General features: G+C 35.2%; 2 protein-coding genes across 6 annotated transcripts; one reads left to right on the forward strand and one right to left on the reverse strand.

The window, feature by feature from the left end:
* Positions 1-3,923: 3,923 nt before the first annotated feature.
* On the forward strand, positions 3,924-10,149 carry LOC142642666 (G-box-binding factor 1-like). Of its 5 annotated transcripts, none has more exons than XM_075817064.1 (12): positions 3,924-3,969; positions 5,276-5,423; positions 5,519-5,566; positions 5,756-5,848; positions 5,935-6,030; positions 6,305-6,480; positions 6,713-6,764; positions 6,874-6,922; positions 6,998-7,146; positions 7,520-7,597; positions 9,123-9,245; positions 9,652-10,149. In XM_075817064.1, exons 2-12 carry the CDS (start codon positions 5,325-5,327, stop codon positions 9,796-9,798), a joined length of 1,110 nt encoding a protein of 369 aa, XP_075673179.1. In that variant the 5' UTR covers positions 3,924-3,969; positions 5,276-5,324; the 3' UTR covers positions 9,799-10,149. The 5 variants fall into 5 exon arrangements, with proteins under 5 accessions (XP_075673179.1, XP_075673177.1, XP_075673180.1 ...); XM_075817062.1 differs by having other exon boundaries at positions 9,120-9,245; positions 9,652-10,026; XM_075817065.1 differs by having other exon boundaries at positions 5,947-6,030; positions 9,120-9,245; positions 9,652-10,026.
* A 1,316-nt stretch (positions 10,150-11,465) lies between these two features.
* On the reverse strand, positions 11,466-14,545 carry LOC142642099 (arabinosyltransferase RRA2-like). Its single transcript, XM_075816451.1, has 2 exons — positions 14,169-14,545; positions 11,466-12,968 (listed from the first exon to the last, which is right to left on the reverse strand). The coding sequence occupies exons 1-2, from the start codon at positions 14,346-14,348 to the stop codon at positions 11,853-11,855; spliced, it is 1,296 nt and encodes a 431-aa protein (XP_075672566.1). The 5' UTR covers positions 14,349-14,545; the 3' UTR covers positions 11,466-11,852.
* Between the last annotated feature and the right edge of the window lie 1,908 nt (positions 14,546-16,453).

Raw genomic sequence — 16,453 nt, forward strand, 5'->3', positions numbered from 1 at the left:
CCCAAAAACACCACTTTTGGATGAATGGGAATTCTTCCTTCACAAAGCAATAAAGACATTTCAGATGTTTAGGAAAACATTTGTGCACATTCATGGCAGATTTAACAGTCACATGATTGCCAGGAGGTGCAGAGTTGACATGGCCAATATTATGGAAATTTTCGTATGAAGGATTTTTAGGGCAAAAATGTATTAACCCCTTGTAAATTAATTAATTATCCAAGTTAATTAATTATGTTCAATTACATGTAATAGTGTGGTAGCACAAACAAATCGCCAATTATACTAAATGCAGCGAAAAATAAATTTGACACGGATAATTTGTTTACGAATGGAGAAAACCATCGAGACAAAACCCCATCGAGTGATTTAAGGTTAATTATTACTCCCAATAATCCACTATTATCAATTACAAGCAGTTACAAGTATAAGAAATTTTACCAAACCCTCTGGTCTATCCTAAAAATACCAACCTACAGTTGAACCCTTATCCCAATACCTAATTGGACTTGTATTGTAGCAGCAATATTTCCATTCAATGCACGAATCATAGTACATGACTAATTAATGATGCACAGATCCCAGTATGTCATTACGTGACTAACTCCATAGCAACTCTTTGATTGATGTAGTTGATTTGCAACAGCTTCACGTAGAAACACCAATAAGATCTACAATGATAATGTGAGAGACTTTGCTTGGTTACAGAACTTAAAGGCGTACAAGAAACGCAGTAAGAACTATTTCTTCTGTAAGAGGAGGCTAGGGTTTCAAAAAAAAAACTTTATGAAACTCTCTAGGGTTAGGTTTTTCTTTTTCCACCTCCTTATTTAAATAGGAGTTTCAATGGCTCTCCTATTCCAAATAGGTACACATAAACCTTTGGCTTTCTTAGTCCAATAAGGATTATATAAACCTATAAACAAATAGTCTTTTAGAATAAAAACATTGCTAGCTATAGTCTGAATCCCGTAAGCTCGATAGATAGAGATATGTGTTGAGCCTTAATGAATCTCAATAGATCAAACTTCTGTCGAGGAGGTGTTGAGACCTGCAGATTGCACTTTTCTTGAGCAGTTCTGTGTAATCTTCACGTCTTCAATATAACCACTTGTAATGATCATCTTGAACCTACTTAGATTTATCCAAATACAAGTAAAGTGCATTTTGTCAAAGGATATGCTAATTACATAAAAATGTCCCTTACAAGGATTTCTAGCCTTCATTAGATCATACTTTATAGTTCTTTGTATAGGGAATGTTCATAGGGTCAGGCTTCCAACCTTGGCCTTATAAGTTACATCTAAAGGTCTAGCTGTAGTCAATGATGTCTGCATCACAGCTAGAAATGAATGTGGTTGCATCTGCCAAAATGTGACTCATGTATGAGTATGAACTTGGTTCATTAATAAATTTGATTTAAGTGGAAAATAGAATAGAATTCACTTGGACTTAGTAATTCTTGAGCAAAGGGTGGTCTAGTGCTGGCTCTTTATTATTGATGTCTATTTAGTGTGCTGTTGGATGAACACTTTGTTTATTTGCTGAAAGTTTATTAAAATATAGTTGTACCAGTAAAAATGAGGTTTTCAAAAGTTGTATATAAACAATTAAACTAAAATAAAATGTTAAATTTATCTAAAATAAAAAATAAATAAAATGTTAAAAGAAAAAAATGTTTGACAAAATATTTGGTTGATAATGTCAAGTTCCTTGACTAGCTTCTCAAATTAAGACTCGCTATGATCAATTTTAGATTTCTAGTGAGTGTTATCGTTCTTGAAACCATATTAGATAGCTGTCCTTCTCGCCTAAATAAATCAATCTGGTATATTACAAGTCTTTCAATTTCCTAAATGTCTTAATTACATGTGGGTGGTTCAAAACTAAGTTAAAACGTGCCTGTTTTATAATAATTGTTTTTTTTATAATTAGGACAAAATACCAATTAGTTTTTAATATGAACGGATTTGAACTCCAAATCTTTACTTGACGGCAAAAGAGTTTACTAGTTGAACAAATTAGATGTTGGAACCCACAAATTTTCACGTGGTTTGATCATTCAATAATACACATGGCCGGAGCCACTTTCAATGTTGCCTGGGGGTTGCGGTTGGGGGTTCATGTTGGGGCCCCAAAAAAGAAAGTTTCTCAACCAAAATTTTGAAGTTAGCCCCAATTGTCTCCAATAAATGAATTTGTGGGTTGGCCCAGTATTATAGAAAATAGCTGGGGTCTGGGGAGTGTTGCGGTATATTACTTAATTGCAAGGTCTTCTTCTTTATATTTCTTATATTATTATTATTATTATTATTATATGTAGGATTCATGGAGTTGAGAATAATAGCACAACTATTATTATGTTTTTATTGGGAAAAATTACAATTTTATCTTCATGTAGTTTGATCTTATCATAAATTAATCTACAACTTTTAATGACTACATTTGAAATGCCAACAATTTGGGCTAAATGTATTAGTGTACGCCCAAGGATTTTGTTCCCTAATGAACACCTTTTCACATACATGGAATACGTGACCTCCCATTGACGTCACTTTGATCCATCCTTTTAGAGGTCAAAATGTAATAACTAAAACAATTGTGGGACTAAATTTTGATATAGCTAGTCAAACTGAAAGGGGCTAAATTATAATTTACCCATATGGAAAATTCAAAAGAAAATTATGCCACAAAACATAAAATCTTTTCATTTGGATGGAAGCCTAATGATTTCATTTTGATCCAAATTAAGAGGTCAGAACTATAAATTGAAAGTTTTATGGACTAATTCATTATAAGGCTAAATTGTCTTAGGGAAGTTTTTTTTTTTCCTTTTTATTATTCTTTTAAGAGATCCCCTCTTATTTTTGTAAACTCTAAACCTTTCTCATTGGAGTTTGACATTTTTTTTTGTTGCAAATATTTAAATTTTTTTTATAATTCATGAATTTGAGAACCACATTGATTCCATTTAGAATGTATTTTATTCACATTTGACATCTCATTTGATAATTTATATTGAAAATAAAATTATTAAGAATGTAAACTCTAAACCTTTCTTATTGGAGTTTAACAATTTTTTTGTTGTTGCATATTTTTAATATATTTTTTTTATAATTCTTGTATTTGAGAGCCACATTGATTCCATTTAGAATGTATGGTATTCACATTTGATAGCTAATTAAATACTTTATTTTGAAAATAAAATTATCTTGAATTTCATTGTAAAGATGACAAAGGACACACAAACATTAGTTCAAAAGAGCAATCTTACTCATTTAAAATCAAGACATATTCCTAATTTTTCAATTATAAAAGAGACGAGCAAAACTTAAATATAAAAACTTAAATAATATTAATTGTGCTTATATCTCTAAAATTTGGAAAAATATTGTTAACAAAATTCATAATATATATTTATACCTTTTATAAAAATAAATTAACAATATTAAATTTGAAATAAATATTATTTATTTAATATTTAAATATTAGAATTTTTTTTTTTACTTAATTTATCACTTAAGTCTCAAATTATATTTTCCCCAAACTTGAATTTAAGGTGAAAACATATAAAACATATAAGGACAATTGTAAATTAAAATAAATATATTAATTTATCAGGGTAATAAATTATGATTGGTGTACCACTCTATAAATCTAGACACTATTTTTATTGGATTTCAAATTACCAATCAAATAAATTGTGAAAAATTAGCAACAAAAAAAAAAACTGAAAAGAAAAGGAAAAAGAAAAATAAAATATATATTTATTTTCTTTAGACAAAAGTCGGTTGAGATAATATATTTTGGACCGTAGATAATTTAATGGAAAGGATCTCAACCGTTGAGAAACTTTAGTAGAAAAGACCCGTACGACTGTAGCGTATATTATTATATATATACTTTGTTTACACAACACACTACCTGTTCTGTTCTTACCAGGACTTCCCTTTCGCGCCACAACCACGGGTCTCTCTCTCTCTCTCTAACTATGCTTTGCTTTTCATACTCTTTCTCATAAGGGTTGGAGTAAAATTCTGTTTGATTTTCAAGAATTACTTTTCTTTACTTTGCTTATATTCAATTTATATCTTCTTATGTGCTCAGGTAGTGAACTGGGTTTCCTTGTTTTTTGTTTTTGGGGTGTTATAGAATGTCCTTATATGGAGTTTTGATATGCATGATAAATTGATAACCTTGTTTTGGCTGTTCTTGTCAAAGTTTCAAAATCTATGAGCTTTTTTTTGGGGGAGAGTTGGTGTGAGACTAGTGAACTACGGGTTCATTATTTTGAGTTTGCTCTTGATGTTAGTTCTGAGAAAGTTTTGTTGGTGTGGTGATTCTTATTGGGCTGTTTTTTTTCATTGGGTTTCTTTTTAATTTTGTTTATTTTAAGTGGGTTTTTTTGGAAAGTTCATAATCTCCATTAATTAGTGTGGCATCCATGTTTCTTATATCTCACAGTGATGTTTATTTGAGCAGGATTTTTATTTTTTATTGTTAAGATCATCTGGTTTCTGGTTCTTTAAGCAAAATTTTCAAGTTATCCTACAGTTTACTCTGAAAGGGTGTTAAATATGGAGATATAGACTTTGTTTTAGATCCTTTAGTAATTTTGAATATTGAAAAACATGTACAATACATGTTTGTACATGTTTAATCGTGCAAAAGTCCTATGTTACCACATAAAACTTGAATTTTTTTTTTTTTTTGTGATTTTAGTTCATCCTTTTGAGTTATATAGGTATCAAGCACATAATGAAAAATGGAGGTCTTTGTAAAATGACTTGATGCACTCAAATAAAGTTATAAGCATCTGACTATGATATCACTACGAAATGATTTGGGGTTTCAGAGTTGAGTCCTCTATAAAGTTAAAATTTTAACATAGTTCATCCATGTTAAGATTTAAAGAGCTTGGTGAGCTAATATTCATAGTAAAGCCTTTGAACTTTTAGTAATCTGCTTCTGTCACAACTTTAATAAGCACTAACCATATTTGCGCTAAACCCCAAATAGATTTGTCAAATTACAATCAGAGCTTATCGTAATCACTTATATACCCTAGATTGTCCTAGGAAACACCCTATGTGGAACTCAACACATATAAAATCTAATCCAATATCTAAACCATTTGGGGTATCACACTTTCGTTGAAAAGTAATCTAGCCTTTCTCTTTAGTTTAATGTGAATTCTAATTGTGATGAATGTGTGTTTCTAGAGTGAACATGTAAAGCTGATTTTTTTTCATTTTATTGGTTTAATTTCTTCCAGCCAGTTATTGGATTGAGGTGGGTCATTGAGCTCATATTTCCTTGTCAGAATGGGTGAAGCCAGTGAGATGGCCAAGCCTTCCAAACAAATGGGTATTGGGGAAGTCAACATGCCTCCTAAATGGTTCGTACCATTGTTTTCATCTCAGGTTCTCAAGCAATCTCTCTCTCTCCTCCCCCCAAAATTTTTTTTCCATCACACACATTTCTTGTCATTTTCACTAAATCTTTACTAATGTTACAGGAAACACCAAAGACACCTTCACAACCAGATGGCCCAACTTTTGTGCAGGTTCAAGACAAATAAAACATAAATTACATATATTTATCCGTGCGTGTGTTTGTGTGCATGTGTGCGTGTGTGTGTTTGTGTTTTGGGGGGTGGGGAGGTGGGCTATGGGTGATATGGATCTGTGGATTTGATAATAAAGAACCAGATTGAGTGTTTTCGACTTACTCTTGCATCTTGACTCTTGAATAGGCATATTATGGGTCTGAGGCTACTGCACCTCCCTTTGTCACTTCAAGTTCTGCTGCCTCTTTGATGTTTAATCCCTATATGTGGGGAAATCAGGTGATTATCTTCATATGTGAGAGGTCAAGCAGAGAGTTGACTACCTTGGATTATAACATGGGGAAAACTGACTTATTTGCTCTTAGGTGGCTTATCAGCAATGTATGTTGCAATATGGACCTGGACTTCAATACCATGCTCCATATAACAAGGAGGTCTATGCAAATAGTAACATAGTTAAGGTAATCCCAAACGCATCTTGTCATCTTACTTTTGTGTGCTGTTCTTTTCTCTACATATTAAATCTAGTAGCTATATATATATATTGATAAGTTAGTGGCTAAATTTCTTTATTTCATCAATTTCCATTAATAAAATAGGGGTTATGAGAGTTTCTTTTGGGTATTAGTGGTTTGTAACTTATAGGGGCAATCTACTAAATCTCTTAACTTAGTGGCTAAATCTCATGTTTCCACTAAGATTCACATTTTTCACGTATATCTTATATATGGTCAGGGTGTGGGATTGGCCATTCCAAAAAAAGAGGAAAGGTTTCTCAAAGGAAAGGACTTGGATTCAATGAGTGAACACAAGAGAAGCTCAGAGAATTTGATTTTGGTAGGTAATGGATCAAGAGAAAGTGAGAAGGCAGCTTCAAGTACCAGAAATGATGGCGGTGGTCCTTCACGAAGGTATTCTTAATTTCTATAGGAATTTTTCTTCCCCAATAAGTTTTATTATGTTAGTAGTACTACCATTCTTTTCCTTCTTAGCTGGGTGTGGGTTTTCTTTCTTTCTTTCTTTCTTTTGTGGGGGTGGGGGGTTGTATGCTTAGCTCTAGATTTTTATTTCTAATATTTTACTCTAGCTGAATATCTTAAACGTGCTTTGCTAAACTATGACTGCAAAATTTCCTTTGAACAGTGATGTAAGTGGAAGTGAGGGCTCATCGGATGACAGTGATGTCATGAATCAGGTATGTTGCTCCAATTAATTTTATGTTGAGTAAATTCTCAAAAAATCTAAAGGTCTATTAGGTTGGTTTTTCCTAGCACTAATATGCACTGAGTTTTCATTTTTTCCAGGAGTTTCCTAAAAGTAAAAGGCAAAGATTTAACCAGTTGCTGGCAGATGGTAATTTTTGAAGTTCATGGGTTTTGCTTTCATTATAAAATTCCATTAGTTTGATTACCTATAATACTTGAACAGGAGTGGTTGCACGGAACAAAGCTAGTGTCCAGGATTGTGGTGCAAATACAGATCTGGCATTGCATGATTCAGTAGCAAACGTGGCTGAAACTGATCTGAATTTGGGAATGAGCCTTAGTGCATCCAGTGCTCAACCTTTTCTTACAAAGGTGAGACCAAATACATTGGGTGCATGACTGCTATGCTTCAGCAATAATGCTTGTGTGACAATTTATGCTTGGAAAAATGGATTTAGGAATGGAAAGAATTGAAGCTGTCTGTTACTTTGATGTCCATATTATTTGAATTGTTTTAATGGATTATATTTTCCTTGTTTAATGTAATCTTCTGGGGATTAAAATTTATAGTTTACAGTTGTTTCTTAGCTTCTCTTGCTCTCTCGCTCTGCCTTTTTTTTTTTTTTTTCCCTCTCCTGAACCCATGTTACGTAGGCACAATTACAACTGTAAAAGTGATCCATGGTCTAAGAGGTCAGGATTACTTATTCTTACTTTTGATGATCTTTATCTCTTGCTTTGACAGGAAGGGATTGACCTGAGAAATGAGAGGAGAAAGCAGTCTAATAGGGAGTCAGCTAGGAGGTCAAGAATACGTCGACAGGTACTTATCTATGTCCTTTTGTTTGACCTTTCTTTTCTGGGTAACATTTTTAGTATTCTGTCAATAAAGGTACCAGTTATTTTCAGTCATCAGATCTTGCCTTGTTTTGAAGGTTGAGTTCTGGTATCCAGTCTTCAAATATATACTTGCAGATGTGGCAAGGAATCCTCTCTATGGTTTCTTAAGGTCCTATAGGCAACTATATCAGATGCTTCTTCAACTTTTATAGGTTTAGGTATCTTATGTGGAGTTAATGGTTAAATTCGAAAAGGAAAAAAATTTTCTTCCGAACTCCTCCAACCCATTATGAGATGATTCATAATACAATTCACGTGTATTATTTAAACAAGTCACATGACCCATTCAATAGGTCATATGACTAAAAGTACACGTTGATGGTTTTATCAATTATCATGTAGTGGGTTGGAGGAATTTTCCTCCAAATCAGTTTGGAGATAAACTTTTTCCATTTGAAAATACATGAAAAGGATCGCCATATTCAGTTACTATGTGTTCTAGAGTTTTCCTTTGCCTTTTTATTAGCATTTTCAATCTTCTTCTTTTTTATTTTTTAAATCCTGGTTCATCTCTACTTCATTCTAGGTTTGGTTAACTATTAAACCTCATGATATGTGGATTATAAATTTTGAATTTCAGAAAAAATCCAGACTTAAAATCTTTGTTGGGATGTCAAAATTTTGTGACATTGATTGATGCTCTAGTTTAAGTTAATTTAAAGGTGGATACTCTTAGTAAAAAGTGGATTTAGACAAAATGTTGGGGGGACTTTTTCATTAACCATGGTTATGCCTCTTAAATTTGCTCTATTATTCCTCTAATATCTGTTTGCTTTGATTTTCTACTATAAACTGCTTCCTCAAAGCATCCCCCTTCCTTTTGCTAAAACTTTGTAAAAAATAAAAGTTGATGATTATGGCACTAGAGGAACCGAGAGAGAGAGAGAGAGAGAGAGAGAGAGAGAGAGATAGAGAGAGAGGATAGTGGGAGGGGAAGGGGGGCTGATGATAGAGGCTCATTATGTCTGGCAAAGCCATAGAGTATGACTATGAATGGTTAGTTGGTTTCTGATAATATGTTGAAAAGATTGTCCAACAAAAACTTCCAAACTCCCTCAGATTTGGTTTTGTATAAAGGCATTAGGTTGTGTAAAATTTTGAATTTAGATTGAGCAGCATTACTTTTGATAGAAAACCAGGCATTCTGGAAGGAATCTTGCATTGCATCTTATAGAGCAGATGGGAGAAATTTTTCTGGGTGGTTGGCAGGTTTTCAGCCTATTGGGTTGCTAGTTTCATTCCAATTGCATTTATTTTGAAGGGAAAAAAAAGAGGAGGGTTTACTCCCAAGGTGGCAATCGTTTCTTTTTCTTTTTCTTTTTTTACCCCCATAAAATTTGGGGTCAAACTTGAAGTCTGTCAATTTTTTAGAACATTCCCTTACTTGACTCGATTATTAGTTTTGTTTTTAAAATATTTTGCTTTTGGGTTTCTTATTATCACAGCAGGAATGTGAAAAACTACAAGCATTGGCAGAGATGCTAAAAACCGAGACTTCCATGCTGAAGGAGGAGCTAGTCAGGCTTTCCGAGGAATGTGGGGAAGTTGATGAAGAGAACAATTCCTTAATGGTTTGCCATCCAAATCCTTCTTCTTTATTGATTTATCCTATACTGATGATTGTTGCAGTTTCTTAGCTTAATCTATAATAAATATCATGTTCTCAAATTTCACATAATGTGTGCTTCCTGCCTTCCCCGCTCTGATCTTTTCGAAATGTAAGGTTGTTTTTGGTTAGAACCACTCTAAAGTCTAAAGCTTTTAGTATCTGTTATGCGGAACCTATTTATTGTCAAGTCCAAACTTCTACTCACAAGCCACCCAAGATAAAGATTAAAGAGCACCTATATAGTGGTTTTTAAAATTCAGTGTTCTCGTCTACACCCCCCCCCCCCTCCTCTCTCCTCCTCCCCCTAAACTATTAATGTTTTTATGAAGAAACTGCTATTTAATGAAATTGATTTGCTGATGGAGCAGGATGAGTTAACCAAGATGTATGGACCAGATGCAATTTCAGACCTAATTGCTAGGAAGCCTAACTCCGGTTTTAGTGAAAGCAATGACAATGAAGAAAGAATTCCTAGTGGAGATGACTCACCTCTTCATACGATTAGAATTACATGAAATTGTAGTTTGAAACTAGAATGTGGCTTTGACTGAGATTATAAGGTCTGTGAAGTTCATGTCGATTCTTTATGATTTTTTCAGATTCATATTTTAGAAAAAAGAGGTATTAATCAAAACATTCATGTGGGTTTCAGATTTTACGTACTCAAATGATTTCAACATTTGGTAGAGTGCTAATTTTAGGCTTTTATTCTTTAGTGCATGGTTCCACTTTAATAGTGTTAATATTTGTTGTTTATGTAAGGTGCTTTCTTAGTTTGATTATACCTGTTGTAGCAACATTCAACCGTTGCTGTATTAGGATTTTGATTTCTCTGGTAGTTTTTAGGAATAGATTTTGAGATCAAATTCTTTTTGTACTTGCAGCTACCTTCTTTTCAACAATGAATTCCCATTCCTTAATTATCAACCAAAAAAAAAAAAATCCTATTCCTAAAGTTTTGGTTTGTAGTAATGATACATGAAGGGAAGGTTGGTAGACTTAACCTCACAGGGTTTAATCTATCATTTAATAAGAAAAGAAATAACTATTGTGATTTGTATTGGGACATTAGAAATTACACTTACCTAGGTTGCTTTATATGAGAGAATTCAGATTCGGAGGTAGACTGTCAATCATCTTCAAAACTGAGAAAATCTCACATAAACACAGCCAAAAAAATTGCACAAATATGTTTTCCATGATTCTTAATTGCAGAATATTAATAAATGGAGGCTCCAATCAATTGCAAAAAAAAAAAAAAAAAAAAAAAAAAAAAAAGAGAAGAAGAAGAAGAAAGGAACAAGTGGATGCTCAGAGTGCTAGAGATTCAAAAAATTTTACGACTTTTTTTATTATGAGCTCCACTTTTATCATCATCAATCATGACATACTATTGAGAAATTTTTTTATATTCTTCCACTTTGATTACTTCAATCATCCCAACCAATGCTCGCATCCATATCACTTTTTTTCCTCACCCAAATCATTGATAAAATTAAAATATACAACACCCATTTTCATATGAATGATGAATTCTTCTTCTTCTCTATTTTATTTTATAATAAAATTTTGTTCTTGAGCAATGAGTCTTTTAACTTCAAAATCTTAAGCTACCAATGATCTCTTCGAATTAGATGTTAATTCTTTTTTATTCTTAGCAAGATTTGGTTCTTGAGCCTTGAGTTTTTAACTTCAAAATTTTAAGCTGCTAATAAGTAATAATCTCTAACTATTCGGACCCTTTCCATTTTAGAGTTAATTTCTCTTGGAGGTTACTTCTTCAATTTGAGGCAGCTTCAACAGTGACTAAAGCATTAGATATCCTCTCTCTCTGTCTCTCTCATCAAGGAAAAAGCTACATCTTCGGGTAACTTCTACGTGGCAACATCAGCTTTCCATGTGTTGCAACATGGATCATAAAACCATAAGCCATTAGGGGTCCTTTTAAACAGTGAAGGAATCAGGTATACAGGTCCTGCTTGATGGTTAATACAAACGTATGAATTGCATTGACATTGGAGGGTCCATGCGCAAAATGTGGACAAGAGGAAGCTGAATGAATTTAAAGTGAATGTTCATGATCTGATGATATATACCTTTTTCATTTCCGGGGATTAAGATTAACATGTTTACCTGTTACTTTTATGTCTTCTGCAAAGCTAAACCACACTAGATTGATGACTGTCACGAATCAAACTGCTACATTCATTCATCAAATACCACAACAAAGAAATTTCATGCAGAAGAAAAGGGAAGCTCACTGCAGTATATCTTGTAATAACAATTAAGTAAAAAGCAGGATTGGTACGAGACCACGAAATGTGATGCGTGATATAATTTGCACGCGTTTGAATACTAGGGCTGTTGTAATTGGGGCCAAGAAAGGGCATAACTCACATTGCTCCAATAAGATGATATCTCACTTAATTTTAGCCTGCACGTGTGCTTTGAAACAGTTACATTCTAGTTAACTCCCCTTGTCTCACCCCATCTCTCTCCGTTTCAAACATACTCTAACTCAGCAAGCACTTTCATGCTAAAGGTATTACCGATGAGCAGAAACATATTATCAATCTGAACCATCAGGGAAGGGTTTGAGTGCATCCTTGTTCCCTTTAACATAAAATTCCACAACTGCTTTCATTCGGGGAAGTTTATCAGGGTGGTAATTTACGTGAATAATTACTGGTTTGAGCTTGCTCAGGTTGGAATCTTTCCTCACAGTTTTGAAGAGCACCTTGCTGTTCATAAACAGATAGAAATCCATAGTCCTTCTTGCAGCATGAAGCCCATCATACCCAGGATATGAAGGGAAAAAGAGCTCCTCATTGAAAACTGCCTGGTCCCAGGAGTGTGGCTCCTGAGATAGCCGACTCGCCACACGATCCAGAAGCTCAATTGAAGGAATTGTTGGTCTAATGTAGAAGAAACCAGAGTTATAGACCCAAATACGCATTGTATGAGCATATCGAGCCCAACCCATTGCAGGTTCATCAAAAACATCATTATACCCATAAGCTGTCATATTATTATGACCATCAGTCATGGACTCCACATCTGAATCTCGATAAAGATAATGAAAAGGATTCTGCAAATACACAATATCAACATCTGATAGAAGAACACTATACCCCAGTTGCAAAAACTCTCTTAGAATACGAAATTTCAACCCTGAGACAGCATGGTTCCCTCCTGTCCTTGCAACTGAATCAATACCTGCTTCTGGATCTCTCTTATACACCGGAACATCCTTTGATTCACAGAATTTGGCAATCTCCTCATCCAAAGCAACAACCAAATAATTGGGTATACCCACTCTCTTGATGTTAGTGAACCAGACTTCCAACATGTCCTTCACATTTGAGTTTGCAAGAGCAACTATAAGCTCTCTCTGGACAGCAACTTTCTCTAATATCTTTGCCAATCTTGGATTGACAGATTCATCAGGGATGATAGCAGGGCTGGTTCTTAAGCCCTTGACAGTACCAAAAGGTCCAGCTTTCTGCTGTTTACCCAACACAAGAACCTGCTTCTGTGCATTATCTTTCCTTTGATCAGCCAATCTAAGCTTTTCAGTTAGCTCCTTAATTTCTTTTCTCAGCTCGGAATTTTTCTCAGATGCTTCCACAAACTCTGATTTCAACATGTTTATCCGTTCAGATGATTCACATGAAGCCGAATTAACCTGATGAAATGAGAGGGAAAACAAAACATGAATCTTATATTTGTGCCTAACGAAATAACCAATTCAACACTATGGAAACTCCACAATGACTGTATGCATTGCCATTAGATGATTAACTTGCAAAAAAGTCATCAGATGTGCAGCATACACTATATGAATGAATCATCTTCGTTTGCCTCATCTCAAAATTTCACACAAAAGCCACAATGGTGATTGGGAGCATTTAATACACACATGTTTTGGGTAATTTTTTTATTACACATGTATAAACTAAATAAAAGCATACACATAGACACACAGAAGGGGAGATAGAGAGATTGTGGTAGGAGGAAGAGCCATTTGGGCTGGGGCTCATTGGCAACATTATCTCAATCAGTATACCAATCAAACACAATAAGAGATTTAGCACGCTTCACATTGAATTGAATATAAATTCCATATTTAAAACTATTACCACTCACACAGCCCATGAAATACAAACAATATGATCAAATTCAAGTCAAAGTCTCAGACCACAATGTTCAAAAATAGGATTGTAAATTAAATGAGCATAGAGCTTCAAATCATCAATTGTTACAATCAATTAAAGAGTTTTGAGTTTGAATGTTTAACTATCATCCATCCCTCGTTATCACAGATTCTTATTTTTTGGTCTTTGTGAGGGTAAAACATGTAGAAATTGTTTACTAGTAGACTTCAGTGTATAGCAAGAAAAACTATTTTTCTAAGTAACCAATGTGGCATTCTATACAAAACCCATATCCAATTCAAAGCCAAACCACAGAAACTATAAGTCAACGTAATGGCTTCACTTCCCCACCAAGATTCAGAATCCCAAAACACACCCACAACTAAAAATCCAACAAGTCCAAGAACACCCTTTTTTTTCTTTTTTCTTTTTCGTGACTGTCATGATTGGTTCATAATAAAAGTAATGTCAACAATAAATTCAGTTGGACACTGTCCGGATCTTAACATGTCTAGTGCACTGAACACAAGCCAGGTCAATTCACATAAAAGCCACATTGTTCAAATCACAACTTGTCATCTTAGCAAGTAAAGTTGTGTCACTAATCCCATCACCAAAATACTAATAACATCTCAAAACCCCAAAACTATAAAAATAAAAAATAAAATAATACTAAACAAATATAAATAAACATTTATTAATAAGAAAAAGTGGGGTTGGAGAGTTGGAACCTGGGCATTGGATTTGGAGATAGTACGAGTGAGAATAGGAGTTGAGGAGGTGAAGAGACCGTGAGGGAAGAAAATGGCGAAGACACAACCCAAAGTGACTCCGATGGCTATGGCAATTCCAATTCTGGCTTTTCGAACCGACTGTGAAGTGTTTCGATGCATTTCTCTGCGGCCTGTCATTTTTTGTATGATTTGGTTTGATGGGTAAGTTTTTTGTTTCGGCTTTTGCAAATTGGCAAAGACTTTTGGGGTTGGAAAAGTGGTGAGATAGAGAAAGAAAGATTGAGAGATGGGTGTGTTTGAATTTTTGGCAATTGGGTTCAGAGTTCAGAGATTGATGGCTGGGTGGTCCTGTATACAGAGTCCAGTAGTTGTTGAATTGAGCAGTAAAGGTAAAGTATGCCAAAATAGAAGGAGACAGAAAGATAATTAGACAGATTTAAGATTATTTTATCATTTTAATTATTGTTTAATGTAATAATTCTTTTTGTTTTTTTGGAAAGGGAATAAATATATTGCATTGCAGTCAAGAAAAACGATTACAAATAGAAGTCCTACTGCAAGTCTGCTTGTACATAAGGCTCTAAAAAGGAGGGGGTAACCCCTTTCCACTTGTGAGTGGAACCATTCTTACGGGCAAATTGAGCAAGTTCATGGGTTGCATAATTGAAGGCCCGATTGAGGTACTTGAAGGAGCAGAAGGTAAAGGAAGATTGGGCATGAATAATGTCTTGTATAATGTGCCCGTAAGGATTCCCAACAGCAGAGTCATTGATGGCATTTATCACAGAGGTAGCATCACTTTCAAAAATCACTCGGGGAAGCTGCAGCTCCTGAGCAAGCAAGACACCTTGCTCCATAGCAAAGACTTCCACCAGGTCAGCTGGGTAGTGAGTCTGAAGAGGCTTGCAAAGAGCAGCAATTGTTCCACCCTTGCAATCTCTAACAATGACTCCAATGCTAGATGTCCCATCTAAGATTGATGAAGCCCCATCCACATTAATCTTGAAGACACCAAGAGGCGGAGGGATCCAGCTGCAGGGATGAGTTGGCCTAGGAGTAGTTAGGTCCAAGGTTGCTGCTACATCAAAATCTTCAATGAAATTTTTTGCCATCTGCTAAACCTGGGAGGGGGAAGAACACTTGCCTTCATGGATGAGCCTATTCCTGTTGGACCAGATTGCCCAAGCAACAGTTAAAAAAAGTTCTAGATCATGAGGAGGCTTGTGGGCTAGTATAAGCATGGCTGTATCATTGAAGGTCCATTTATTTCGATGAATCAATTGTGCCCCATCAGGCCAAAAGCTCCAAACCCAGATAGCAAACTCACAATGGATTAAGGCATGGTGGATGGTTTCAACCTCCTTAGTGCAGATTGGACATTCATTGCAAGTGTTGATGCCTCGGATACGCATTTTTTCCTTTGTGGGCAGACCATTGACTCCAGCCCTCCAAGCAAAGATTTTAATCTTTGCGAGGATGTTGAGAAGCCATAAATTCTTCCAAAGAGGTTTGAAAGGGTCGCCCGTGGAGCTTCCATCTTCTGCTGTTGCTTCAACCAAGCCAAGGGCACAATGATAAGCACTCTTTACAGTGAACTCACCACGGCTGGTCCCCATCCAAATTAATATGTCCTCTGGCAAGTTGTGGCTAATGGGAATTTTTAAGATTGTTTCAGCATCAAATGTGAGGAAGATTGCTCTAATTGTTTCAGCTCTCCACCACTTTGTGGTTGGGTCAATGAGGGAAGAGACCATGGGATAGTTTAGGAGGTTATTTGGAGGGGTAATGACTTTGTGTGTGGTTGGGGTGGGGAGCCATTTGTCGTCCCATATGTGGACTTGTTTGCCATTCCCTATTCTCCACCTAGTTCCCTTTCGAATGACCTCTAGACTGTTAAAGATACTCCTCCAAGAATAGGAGGGGTTTGAGCCAAGAGTTGCACTAAGGATGTCTCCGGTAGGGAAATGCTTTGCTTTGAGGACACAGGCAATAAGGGATGTTGGGTTTGTAAGGATTCTCCAAGCTTGCTTTGCCAACATAGCTAGGTTGAAAGCTTGTAAGTTTCGAAAACCCAAACCACCGTTTGACTTAGAATGGCACATTTGTTTCCAACCAACCCAAGCCATTTTTGTTTCTAAATGCTTTTGGCCCCACCAAAAATTTCTCATCATACCTTCAAGGTCCTCACATAGGCCCTGTGGAAGCTGAAAACAGCTCATGGTGTAGGTGGGGATCGCTTGGGCAACTGCCTCAATGAGGACTTCCTTACCTCCCATAGAAAG

Source organism: Castanea sativa, chromosome 7 (genome assembly GCF_040712315.1).
Source record: "Castanea sativa cultivar Marrone di Chiusa Pesio chromosome 7, ASM4071231v1".
NCBI lineage: Eukaryota > Viridiplantae > Streptophyta > Magnoliopsida > Fagales > Fagaceae > Castanea > Castanea sativa.